The sequence below is a fragment of the Ruditapes philippinarum genome, unplaced genomic scaffold (genome assembly GCF_026571515.1).
Source record: "Ruditapes philippinarum isolate M1 unplaced genomic scaffold, ASM2657151v2 ctg88_1_1_1_1, whole genome shotgun sequence".
In the NCBI taxonomy this organism is placed as follows: domain Eukaryota; kingdom Metazoa; phylum Mollusca; class Bivalvia; order Venerida; family Veneridae; genus Ruditapes; species Ruditapes philippinarum.
In genome coordinates, this window is record NW_026865440.1 from 49,506 (window position 1) to 63,063 (window position 13,558).

General features: G+C 29.7%; 1 protein-coding gene across 1 annotated transcript; it reads left to right on the forward strand.

The window, feature by feature from the left end:
* The first annotated feature begins 1,937 nt into the window (after nt 1-1,937).
* On the forward strand, nt 1,938-11,717 carry LOC132729028 (lens fiber major intrinsic protein-like). Its single transcript, XM_060714766.1, has 4 exons — nt 1,938-2,217; nt 8,172-8,859; nt 10,694-10,774; nt 11,432-11,717. Exons 2-4 carry the CDS (start codon nt 8,260-8,262, stop codon nt 11,645-11,647), a joined length of 897 nt encoding a protein of 298 aa, XP_060570749.1. The 5' UTR covers nt 1,938-2,217; nt 8,172-8,259; the 3' UTR covers nt 11,648-11,717.
* The last annotated feature ends 1,841 nt before the right edge of the window (nt 11,718-13,558 follow it).

Below are 13,558 nucleotides of genomic sequence, written 5' to 3' on the forward strand. Positions count from 1 at the left end.
CATATTCTTCCGGTTTGTTTTGAAATAGATTGACGTATCGCATGATATGTTCAATTGAATTGTAAATGTATTCAGATACTGAAACTATCTTGATAATGATTTGCTTGCATGAATGTCTGTAGAAATAATTTTCTTCTCATTGTTTTGGCTACCTCATCATATTGGTATGATTTCATGAATTTTAGTAAAATTTCAATGATATATCTGGTCCTTTGGGATCATTGGTTCCAGCACGTTAGATTTGAAGATTAAATAATGCTTTAGCAGGTGCTAGGGGGGGGGGGGCTGAGATGTTTCTCATTATATAATCTTCATGAACAGACTCATCATCATTGCGTTGCTTATGTTAAATTATTTGGTGATAAAGTCTAATGCATTACATTTTTAAGGACCATTTAGTTACAAACTTGCCATTATTTTTCTCTCAAAACACATACAATTTTTTTGCTTTGTCGAAATAAGTACAGTTACATAATTAAGTATTTTGTATGTAAACAAAAACACATTCTCTTTACATTTCGTTACTTTTATAACAACAAAATTCACATGCAGGTATACCTTCTTCCGATGATAGGCATGGTAATAATTCGCTCCAAATCAGTTGGTCTCAAACATTCAAAAACAGGTTTGCCATTTCTTAGGAAGAAATTTTTTTTAATTATTTTTATCCGAGACTCACTGTGCCGATAAAAAACTTTAAACTCCTAATTGACGCATATATTGACGTCATTTTTTGTTCAAAATCATTACAGAATTTTTTTTTGCTAAAATCTTCTTATACCTCATTTAAGATGATAAAGGGACTTAATATTCAAGTCCATATATCATTAACAGAACATGCGTTATTTTGAATAATTTTCTAAATGTAATTTCAAAAAGAAAAAAACAAGTTTCGTTTCAGATTAATTTCGTTCAGCCTGACATAATTAATTCGAAATTCCCCACAGAATTAAATTATGGCTCCACTTAATTGGTAACATCAACTAATTAAACAGGGCACTTATCAATTAAAAATTCTGTCACGAGGGTTTTATCATGTTCACTTGAAAATTGATTGAAATTAGTCTATTTTTAAATGTGACCTGGCATAGTAATGAAAATCAATAGTTTATGAATCAGTTTTAGTCTTAAATGATTTGAAAGTATTTAAGTGTTACTGAAAAAATGTTATGTGTAGTTAAGAAAGATGACTGGCAAACTTGATATGTAAAGTTGTATACATATTCACATGTATACATATACTGCTTACAGTAGTTTTGTGGCTTTCAATTCTTTATATCTGTCATGTCTATATTGCTTGAATAAGCGTGACGGCCAAATTCCACTTCACATGACTATTGTAATTATTATTACTTCAAAGTAATCAATGACAGATGAGATCTCGAATATTCGAATATATATGTTTCACAAATATCCATTTTTAGATTATGCTGAAATACATTTAGTTAAATATACAGACTTTATTTTATTTTGACTTAAAATGAAGCTATAAGCTTATAGACACAATATACAGTTTGTTCCTGGAACCAACTTGTACTATGCAAAGGCTTTAAGATTTCTTAATCAAGACCGGCAGATATTTGATTACCAGTTCGAGGCGTTAGCCCCTAAACCACGCTGTCACTTATAATAACATATAACATACATGTGTCTATATAAAGCTATAGTTTTACCGAAACTGTTAATATTTTTGCTACAAAAGTATTTGTGTAGACATGTATACACAAAAAACAAAGAAACTATTGTCTTTGATTTTATTCAGCTTGATAATAACATGGAAAACATAGCATCGGTACCCATGTACATTAATTTCATCTTAACAAATACACTGAATTAGTGTCAGAAGTTATTTCAAAATAAGGCTTTATAGACTATACAGGCATGCTATAGCATATAAATGAGGAATATATATTGAATTATAAGGAACTCTAAGCATCTGAAAGCATCATTATTTTTCCTAGGATTGAATCTTCCAGTGTGTGCACATCACCGATAATTCAGTAGATGTCATTTAACTCACTGATATCGTCATTTGAGCAAATTACCGTGTTTCTCTCAAGTTTCCAATATAACAAGAATGATCTGGAGGACACCGCTGCGTATGCTTAAATCATATTGGGTGTGGATGATACATAAATGTGAATTTAGTTTTTCATGGAATTAATGGTATTTTATTTTTTTGTGCGATGAATAAACACGTATTCTTATTCTAGGAATGTAAGTTCTGTTTTGTTGTGTATTGCTTAATTTGTCTGTTGTATCGAATGCAAAACTAAGTTTAGTTAAAGATGGACTGTTTATTGTAATTTTCTTTCTTAGTTCTGTATTGCAATTTTTTGTCAGAACCTTTTTTAGTTTTATAAAAGGAAGCCAGACTTATAATTTGTTATGACATTTTTGTTAAAAAATAATTAGAATCCACATTTACATAATTATACAAAATGTTTTTTTTACAAAAATTTACTTCTAATTTATGTGTCATTCATATTTTACATTAAAATCATTTTAATGCGCTTTTTAACCCGACAGACATTTGAACACATATATTAAGATAAACTAAAATAAATACATAAGTTATTTGAAATACTACATTTGCGTATAAATGTCGACCAATTTCGTTATTTTGTTTTTTATTGTAAGAAAAAAGGTCGAAAACTATCTATTGTTAAAGTGTATGTAAGATAAAGATTTCCGAATGCAAACATTTTCTCTGGGGAAGGAATGTTATACAATGACATGTTATAATGATGTATAATTTACTGAATCAATTAAATTACATATTTTTTGCTATAAATAAATAAATAAAAAACAACTATGTTTTTCTAAAACTTTTGTATATCAAGATAAATAATAAAAATAATAAAAACAACAACATTTTTTTAAAATCTTAAATATTTTTTAAAATAGTATTTTAAAAGTAATCAAACGTATTGACAGATAATAGACCTTATAGTATTTTAAAGTATAGAGTAAAATAGATGAAATCATGACCAGAGATATTTAAACTTTTATGTATTCAAACAGCTTCATATTAAAATTAGTAATCCCTTACTAATTAGACTCATTTACATATGCCAAATTTAGCATCTGATTTTAAATAAAAATGTTACCATAAATGTATGCAACTGTATATGTAACTGTAAAACAAAACTTGTAATATATGAATAACAATTTAAATTCAATAATAAATGCTAATATAATCTATTTTATGCTTACAATTATGCTTTACTATACATGAACACAATAAAACCCTTGAAGTGAGTAATAAACAGCTTTCTGTGACATATTATCGTCTGCTTAAGGGACAAACACGTGGCCAAATATGTTTGTATATTTTCTTTAGAGACAGCAAAACAGACACGAAATCGTGGTTTAACATTTAAATCCCTAATTAAAATAGTAGCATTTGTTCCGTACCGGAACATATTATTTTTAGTTTATTTTATTCTTTTCTAACTCATTTGTGATAAATAATAGAAACATTAAATACAAAAATTGTTTTGAGATTCGACCATAAGGTTTTGAAACAACAAAATTTTAATTTTCATATTAAAAAAAAAGTTAATTAATAAAAAGATTTGTAAAATATTTTATTTGATACAGTTTCATACTTTTACAGCATGTAAAAGGTAAAACAGGATAATCAAAGTTTGTCAAGTGCATGATTTTTGTGAAAATGTTTATGTACATTTGAAAATGGTTTTATGGTCAGTAAATATAAAAACAGGTTTCAATTACGTAAAGAGCATGTTCTCCTGTTAAAAGTAAATATTTTCAGTTGACTATAAAAGGTTTTAAAGATCGAATTTCAACAAGGCTTTTACATTTACAAAAATGTCATGGTGCTTCCATAAAAACGGTGAAAATGTCAACAAACTCTTGCTGTCGACTGAATTAATTGATTTGATAAATCTTATACAGATTTTATAAGACTAAGTAAAGTGTTACAGTTTTCCCTACCATTTTTCAAAAACAAACAAACAGACAAACAAACACAAACAAACAAACAAACAAACAAACAAACAAACACCTTTTAAGTAATTAGTTTGACATTGAAAAATGTTTAAGCAAGGAAATATTTAGTAATGCGTTTATTCGTATGAAGTTGATGGTGCTTAGGCGATAACATGGATGTAACTCTGGTATAAAACAGGCTCCCATTTCCTAACATGTCCAAATATAAATACAAAATATGATAAACAAGATCAACAAGGAAAGGCGGCGTTCATTGAATGCCGATATTTCATAAAAAAACATAAATGAGCCGCGTCACGACAAAACAAACATAATGCGTTTGCCACCAGCATGGATCAAGACCAGCCTGCCCATCCGCGCAGTCTGATCAGGATCCATGCTGATCGCTTACAAACCATATTACAAGTAGAGAAACTGATAGCGAACAGCATGGATCCTGATTAGACTGCGCGGATGCGAAGGCTGGTCTGGATCCATGCTGGTCGCAAACGCACTATGTTGGTTTTGTCGTGACGCGGCTCAAATAAAATCATTCCTTGGCATATCCGATTGTTATTCAATCATGGTATGACCATTGCTAAGACCCGTGTGAATTATAATTTACCATTATAAATCTTAAATGAAAATATAAGACAAATAGTAGTTTATGATCACACCTAATTTTCCCGTTTCTGAATTTAAACGTAGGTGTTTCTTCTTCTCCTGAATGTATCATGCACCTCCTGATTTTCTTGAACAATTTCTTAGCAAGGATCTTGTACATGTAGAGCTAGTCTAACGGGGGGTTTACAGAGGCATCGATACAATGAAACATGGACAAAAAAGACTACACAGATTTCTGTAAAAATGAGATCCTTGCAAGTCATTTCTCAGTAAAAATATTGAACCAACGGACCCGGCATTTTCAATCGTTGCTACATTTCACAGCATTTCATATAATTATGCAATTTATAATATTGGACTCGACAAGATTTAATTTTGAACCTGATCACTAACAACGCATTTTACGTAAAAGCTCGATTTAATTCGATCCGACATAATCAATTATTAATTCCCTCGGAATCATTTCAAACAAAGGCTTAATTGATTGCATCAATTAATAGAACCGAACTATATCAAGTTATGCTCCCTCACTGGAGTGCTATCATGTTTAATTGAATAAGCTTATTTGAAAGTTGATTGTAATTACTCCAGTCTGGCATATTACATCAGCCGGTAATAAATAGAAAATCAATTGCCGGTCAAACCTATGGAAAACATTCGATGATTAAAATTGTTAACGTAAAATTGCACCAGGCATTGTTTTTGATGACAATACTGATGTTAAATTATGAAAAATGGAAACCCTAAAGAACGCATTATCTTTTTAAACCAGACCATACACAATGAGAATTCGCAAGGAGGAATACATGACAAATCAGTACATTTTCTTGCCAGTAAAAACTTATCATATCATTTCAGCAAGGCTTGGAAGAAATTTTCAGCTTAGAAAACATCATTATTTTTCCTTATTATTGAATCTTCCAGTGTGTTCACGTTGTCGTTAATTCAAGGGATATCATTTAACACACCGATACCGTCATTATAGCTAATTACCGCGTTTGTTTCCAGTTTCCGCCGCATCAAAGCTGAACATTATAGCATAGCCTTTAGTGCTCTCTGTCGTATTTTCTGTAAAATATATTCTAATGGATATTACAGAGGATTGTTATTACGGATAATTTTTGAGTCATTGAAAGACAAGTATTTGTTATTTGAGTGTATTTAAATTATTACTGTATTGAATTCAAATGTTGTAAATATTTATTATTCATGTGAACGAAAACTTTGTATGGTAAAACAATTATTTATTATCTTTTATCTGAAATTCTATATGATGTTGTTTAACTTCATTATTGTGTGTTTTATTTGAATTATATGAATTGTTAACAAACAAAAAGTTTGAAATATTGGATTATTATTAATGATCACCATTCAACTGACATACTTGATCCTCTCTATATGCCAGTTTTGTAAAATTCAAATTAAATTGCTGTTAATTTCTATAACCGCTTAAAGGCCCATTATGCCCCAGAAATCCCTTGATTTTCATTCCTAAGCTTCTTATTTTGGTGTTCTGTAATAGTTTCAAAAAGGGTACACATTACAAGTCAAAATACAAGTGTTTTTTTTTTAATTTTGCTACCTTCATGGCAAATTATTTCACATTCAGCGCTACTTTTTCGGGAATTAAGCACTAAAAAACCCCTAAATCTAATATTTCCACGTTATCAAATTCATGTTGTCCTTTCTAAGAAAGTTTTCTTTTTTTCCGGTGCATAATATGCCTTTAATATTTACATTTCATATTTTCTCACTACACAATTGAAGAATTTATTGAATCTTAAGAAAATATATAACATATCATGACATTCTTTAAAATGGACTGTGTCTTTTAAAGAATTTTTTGTTCGAAGAAATTGTTAATCTGACATTTTAAAATTTGTAAATATTGTTTGACAATTAAAAAATTACTATTCTGTTTAATATTTAAAACGTAACGGAGAAACAGTTCTAATAAATTCATAATTTGATTTCTAAACAAGAAGGAAACAAATCATAAACATATTAAACATCTGTATAACGTAAATAGACAGATTTGATTGAAAAGTTTGTCATACATGTATAAACAAACACAGCATATATATGTATTTGCTTTATATTTTAGTATGATTTTTTTTATTTAATTGTTAAAATGATATTATTGACACTACTCGGTCTTTTCGAATAAAGTCTAGATTTAACAATGATTAAATAATTGAATCATTTCGTGAATGAAAATATGCTCATGACTATATGATAATCACAAGACAATGGAAGGAACATTGTAAACATTTATTGATTTAACTTGTATCATAAGATATTCATGTGTTCAAAGAAGCATTCGGTACATGATTGATTTTTATATTACCAAACTTTCTTATCATTTTTTATATAATATCTCTTCAAGAATTTGCTTTGCATGAGCAATGCGTTTTTATTATTAGTCAGACATGGCTATTCTGTCTATAAATACAAACAACAACAACAACAATAACAATAATAATAATAATAATAATAATCAATTCTAATATATGGATTAGATTGAAGGTAACCGGATAAGTGCCAATATTATGACAAATTATTTAATATACATGCTTTATTTTGAAAGCTTGTGACCTACAAATTGCATTAGCTCATGATTCTTTATCTTAATAAAATTCGTATTCGTATCTAGAGCAAGAAGAGTAAATGAACTTTAATTTGTCTACCATTGAAACTCTTGGCGGCCACATTCTTCCGGTTTGTGTTTAAATGATCGGCATATTGCATGATAAGTTCTACTGGATAGTTGAATAGTTAATGCATTTGAATTCAGACGAAATGTTAAGAAAATACATGAATTTCTCAATCACATTTCTAAAACATATCTTTTCATATGCAGCTTATAATAAGATATTATACATTTCAAAATTAATTCTTAGCACAAAACAATAATAATGCGCGAATTCAAATCAAAATCATTTAATAAAATAGCGCTGTTCAAATAAAATAAAATAAAATATATCAAAGCCTAAATGCGTTAATGTTTCAAAAACAGTGATGCTGGATTAAAATGTTTATTCAAATGTTATGTATTGCTGCGTCAAAGGGATTACTATATTTTGGTCTTGATATTTCAACTCATCCGAAAAAACGATTACATTATAATTACTTTTACTAGAAGTTTTATTTACTAGATAGATAGATAGATAAATAAATAAATAAATAACAATGATAAAAAAAATATCAAAACTAATGATAAAAACAACAAAAACCAAACAAACAAACTGAGTAACAAAACATTACAACCACGTCGTACATTTTAGTTATTCTTTACAAGATAAATACGTTGCTGCACTCGATGCTATTTATTAATTTGATTGGATAGAGTATAAAATTGCCTTAACAACATCTAAAAGTTAGATATAAATATATTCCAGCAATTATTAAATAAAATGATAATATTAAAGAAGTAACGACAAACTCCATATTTTCAATTATTTCGGTAGCGCTTTCAATGCTAGTTGTGCTTACATCAGCCGAGCATTTTAATCAACTTATTAGATATATATTTTAATATTGTGTTTTTTTTTCGTACAAAACTTTTTATTTCTAATGTTTACTTTACATTTCAGACACAACGATTCCAACAAAATATGATATCGTAAACCTAAAACACATTGAGCAAAATCAGATAGACGCGTGACCAAATATATTGTATAAATGAAACCCTATAATCCGCAAGAAGAAAGTTTCTTAGAAAAAGAGACAATGACGATTAAATCAAAGCTCAAGTCTTTGAAGGAAGAAGTACAGACGTTTTCATTTTGGAAAGCAGTGAGGTGTGAGTTTCTTATTTCTTTAATTTATGTTTTCATCGGCTGTGGTTCATGGACAGACTTGCAACGAATACAAGACTCCTATTTCAGAGTGGCAGTGACATTTGGCCTCGCACAGGCGACGCTTATGCAGTGTGTAGGACACATAAGTGGTGCTCAAATGAACCCTGCAATTACGCTGTCTATGTTAGCGACTGGTAAAATGGGCATTGCAAGATCAATATGTTACATACTTGCACAAGGTCTAGGGGCTATAGCGGGAGCAGGAATTCTGTACGGTTCAACACCCGGTAAATATCACGGTACCCTCGGGGTAATATCAATTCAACCGGACGTTCTACCCGGTCAGGCGTTTGCAGTGGAATTCATGGTGACATTTGTGCTAGTGTTCACGTACTTTGCTAATCTAGAACCAAAACGAGTTGATATGGGGTCAAGGTCTTTATCAGTCGGACTATCGGTGGTTCTTGGACATCTTTTTGCGGTATGTTTGATTCATCTTTGAATAAATGGATACGCGACTAAAATATGCCTTAGGACAAACAATGTATACAACTGAAATAGAAAACATATACATAAAAGAACAATGAATTTGATTTAAGACTGCAACATATTCTTCTCTTTGAACAATCTCAAATATCCTTTGATAAATGACAGCATCTAATCATCGTCCAAAAATTTGTCTCCGAAATAACGAAATGGTAACTTCATTACAAATGGCTGCTGGCTAATCCAGACACAAAATAAGATAATGATGTCCCCTGGTAAATAACGAAATGAAGTTAGGTCTTTTTGTATTTTCGTTGAGAAAATAATGATACCTTTCCAGGGAATATTGCGTGATATAATTGTCACTAAAATAGACGAAAACTTATTAAAACATACCTCCTAGAGAATACAGAATATTCGATTATTATTAATTTGTTAAGTGATCCTTTTCATCTTTCTTAGTTATGGGGACTCTACGAAGGTTTTTGACATGACATGACTGGAGATTTTTTCCTAGATTGTAAAGTATTTGGTAAAGATTTGAACCAATAACTTGTGTGAAAATTTTCAGCTCATTTCCACAACCTGTTTTTTCAGTATATCCATTTTTATTTGTAAAAGGACCCACAAAATGAAAAGCATTGCAACGTTTTTACTCAAATTGGGTAATAATCGCAAAGAAAATTGTTATTCAATTCAATTCCGAATATATTTATCTTTTTCATTTTCTTTTGGCTGAGTTTTCCAATTTAAGCGCTTCACTTGATTTACGAAAAATTACATGTTTTAGTCTTGATTGCGTTCATTTGTGTTACAAATTCAAGATAGAAATTGTACGTGTGTTAATACATAACATAAGTAAAGAGACCAAGAAAATAATAGAAATATTTGAGAGATAAGTTTCTCATCTTAACCTAAGAAAATATTGTAAATGATATATGTCATTTACGTATATTTTAACATTTGTAGATAAAAAGAAAATCCTACAAATTAGGCTGCATATACGGAAAAATGATAAATATAGCTTGATTTTCAAAAGAAAATCGGAAAACATCAATCATTTGAAATATGATTATTTTTAGTAATTGTATGGCTTGCGTTTAAGAAAGAGATTTGAAAAAAAGTGTTCATGATTTAATGTTTATTTTTATACAACTTTTTTTTTGCCGAAGAACTTTTCTTGTTCTTTTAGTTTTTAATGTTTTCATTTTACAGATTAATATCACACGTTAACAAAATAAAACAGCTTGTTCAAAATAAGACTGCTATAAATGTACACTCACGGCGCCTTGCAGCTCCATCAATGTGTTCCTATTTTGATTCTGACAAAAGAGAATGCGTGAATAATGGCCATATTTATTCTGTTACATAATGAACTTCACAAAAGATTGCAGACTATCTATTCTCATTTATGTATTCTAAGATGGTATATCAATAACAACCGGGATTTTCAATTTAGGGAAAACGCCAAAAGACTGCGCAATCTAAATATGTCTGTATTGTGTAGACACTTAATGGCTCTAATTTCTAAGACATTGACAAGTTCTTTGATGACCTTGTCTACAGTCAATAACTGATAATAATTAACTTATTGTCAGAAAATATTATCAATTTTACTTTTAACTTAAACTGTTGGAACTTTTGTTTATTATTTTGATTCCAACATTAATCAAGAAGCTATCTTGCAGTAGAATAAAGAAGAAAGAATACAATGTAAAATAATGGACATAAATATTTTCATTCAGTTATATCAATGACTATATATCAAAATATTTTTAACATCTTTTCGTTTATTTATTAAAAAGAAAACACGACTACTTTGCTTTCAGCTTGACTACACTGGGTGTGGAATGAATCCAGCACGATTATTTGGCCCAGCAGTTGTTACTAACCAATGGAAAGATCATTGGGTAGGCAAACATCATCATTTTCAAGTTGTTTTTCTATTTGGATTTTGCAATCGTATACTTTAAGATATTTGAGCAATTTTAAATTATATAATAATAATAATAATTCCTTTTTCTTTTTGTTTTGTAAACTGATCGTGAGGTTTATTGGAGTGTTTCCGATTGCAAATATTTCATTTTTAACTTAAGGATATACTTTCCTCGTCTTTAAGTAAACTATTTTTACTGCAAAAGTTTATAGAAATCTATGAAATTCATTCTGAATATATATTATTTGAATAAAAGAACATACAAACTATGTATGGAAATCTGCTTTTGCTATTATGGATCAAGTGAAGTTAGTCCTTTCTTTAAAAAAATGTCAGTCTTTTTAATGACACTATATATTCAAAGTGCGTCCAAATTTAATAGTGTATAGAATTTAAAATATCATATATATTTATATTACAAAATGACCGTGCAGCAAATATCAATATTTTAAAATATCAAATTTGAGCACAGTATATCTTTAAAAAATGTCGTGCATTTTCAAGTTTCAGACAATTATTACATGACTTGGATAACACAACTATATAAAATAAGTTTTATTTATTGTATGCCTTTTTGTTTTTCCTTTGTCGGTTCTATGTAGTTGATTTAATGTAAAAATCATATTTTCAGGTGTATTGGGTTGGGCCTATAATCGGGGGAATATTTGGTGGTTTCACCTACGAATATACACAATGCTCCTCGGAGGACATACAACGCTTTAGAGGTTCTTTCCGACGGAAAAAGATACAGTTCGTCGTAGAGACAGATCAACGATGCGACAGCCCGGTTACGACGGAGTTTTCATTTACCCCAAGAACTTCGTCGAACGAAGATCTCAAATTATAAACTTCTTTTTTATCGTTGTTGACACTTTGAACTAATCATTTGTGATAAAGCTTTTCTGTTAATCATCTATTTATTGATTGTTGACCATTTTTGTATTTTTTTTTGACATAAGCTTCATAAGCAATCATTTTATAAGAGCATAGCCATTTTGTCATGTTATAGAATAAATAACTTAATTTTAAGTTGTGTTTAGAATATAGCAGCAAAGTTATGTGTGAATATAAAAATTTCAGATAGCATGCAGTATGATATATATTACGTTTTGATTGCACTTGTTTTATTATATTCTACTTGACCAGGTAATGTTAAAACTGAAATGTTATCAGATCTCTTTCAAAATTTTATTTTATTAAGTTCTGCCCATTTTTTTCTCGTTTAGGACACATACACTATTTAACTGGGGACCATACGCCGTTTTTAATGGAATGGCATTAACGTGTCACATGAATACCGCCGTATGAACACATCAGCGGATGTTTCTTAATTCAAAATTTCACCATTACCATGATTAAATGTTGAATTCTGCTTAAGACGGTGCCAGGGGGCTTGAACGGTAACTTGAATTTTCCAGTACCGTCCATGAACAGGCTCAATCAAATCGAGTCTGCAACATTTAATTTTGTCGTTTTTTCGGTGTTCTTTAAGCACTCCGTTTTTCTCATTTTTTTATATTGATCTATCTAATTTTTTTTTTCGAAATGGGAGGCTTTTGACAGCAACGAAAACGACATAAATACATTGACGCTGAAATCAGAGACTTTTGAATACCAACCCCCCCCCCCCCTGGCCCGTAGCACATACTTAAGCGGTGGCGTCTACAATTTAAGTTTGTTTTGTAAAATTTTGTATATATATGATACGATGATACGTATTAAGAAATAAGGTGATTCATTGAAATGATAAACGCTTTAGTTACGAACAAAAGCATATTGTCTTTATAATTGTCTAAAAGCACTTTATATATAACACTTTTATTAAGTAGTTAGGTACTTTACACGAACGTTTTTGTTAATACTTCATTGTGATTGATAATAAATATTTTACAGACAATGAATTGAATATTTATTCACTTACTTTGATTACTTAAAATTTTGATTTGTATTTTGAAATATGTTTGGAATTGAAAGCATTGTGTCGAAAGTTTACTTTCTTTAATGTGCTTAAAGTCCCCATTTTCAAACGGTGTGTATGAAAACAGTTGGAATAAATATAATGTGAGTGAATTTTTTTAAATGCGTATTTATTTGTATTGACATTCGTTTAAAGTTGTGTCAGATAGATAATTGTGTTCATACTTTCTTTTCTTTCGCTGCAGATTAGCGCTTCTTTAGAAATCACATTACGGTCTACATTTTTTTAAAGAAGTAACTTATTAGCAGATAACTATTTCACCTCTGATACTATCTTGTGTGACAAATTGTAATTGGTTTAGATTGCCTGTGCTAACTTACAACAGCGCAGACAAAAGTTAATAGTTTCGGGCCATTATTACCAGGCAGAAAAGATTGACAGTCTTTTTATTTGTGATTAAAATTTTAATTGGACGCACTTAATCACTGCCTCGTCTCTACATATTGATCTATATAGTTTTTATAGTGAAGGAACATTAGTTTGTATCAAGTACCCGAACAGAATGCCATAACAAACAGAAACGTCAACTACAAACAATTTTAGGGTTATTCATGTTTACCATTTTCAAATTATCTGCGATTTAAATGATTCAAGAGATCCCACCAGAAATAACTTAATAAAAATGTATACCATTTGATGCAGGTATCGACCAATAACATGTGTGCCAATTTTCATCTTATTCGCATACTCCGTTTCATCAGAATAATCCAAATTGTGCAAAATAAGCTATAAATGAAAAACACTTTAACGTTGTTTTTTTTTATCAAATTGGAATAAATT

Bases quoted from the DNA above. Each gene is read 5' to 3' on its own strand.
- LOC132729028 (XM_060714766.1), top strand. From the start codon at position 8,260: ATGAAACCCTATAATCCGCAAGAAGAAAGTTTCTTAGAAAAAGAGACA. The intron at 8,860-10,693 runs GTATGTTTGATT...CTTTGCTTTCAG, and splicing joins TTCTTGGACATCTTTTTGCG to CTTGACTACACTGGGTGTGG. The intron at 10,775-11,431 runs GTAGGCAAACAT...TCATATTTTCAG, and splicing joins ACCAATGGAAAGATCATTGG to GTGTATTGGGTTGGGCCTAT.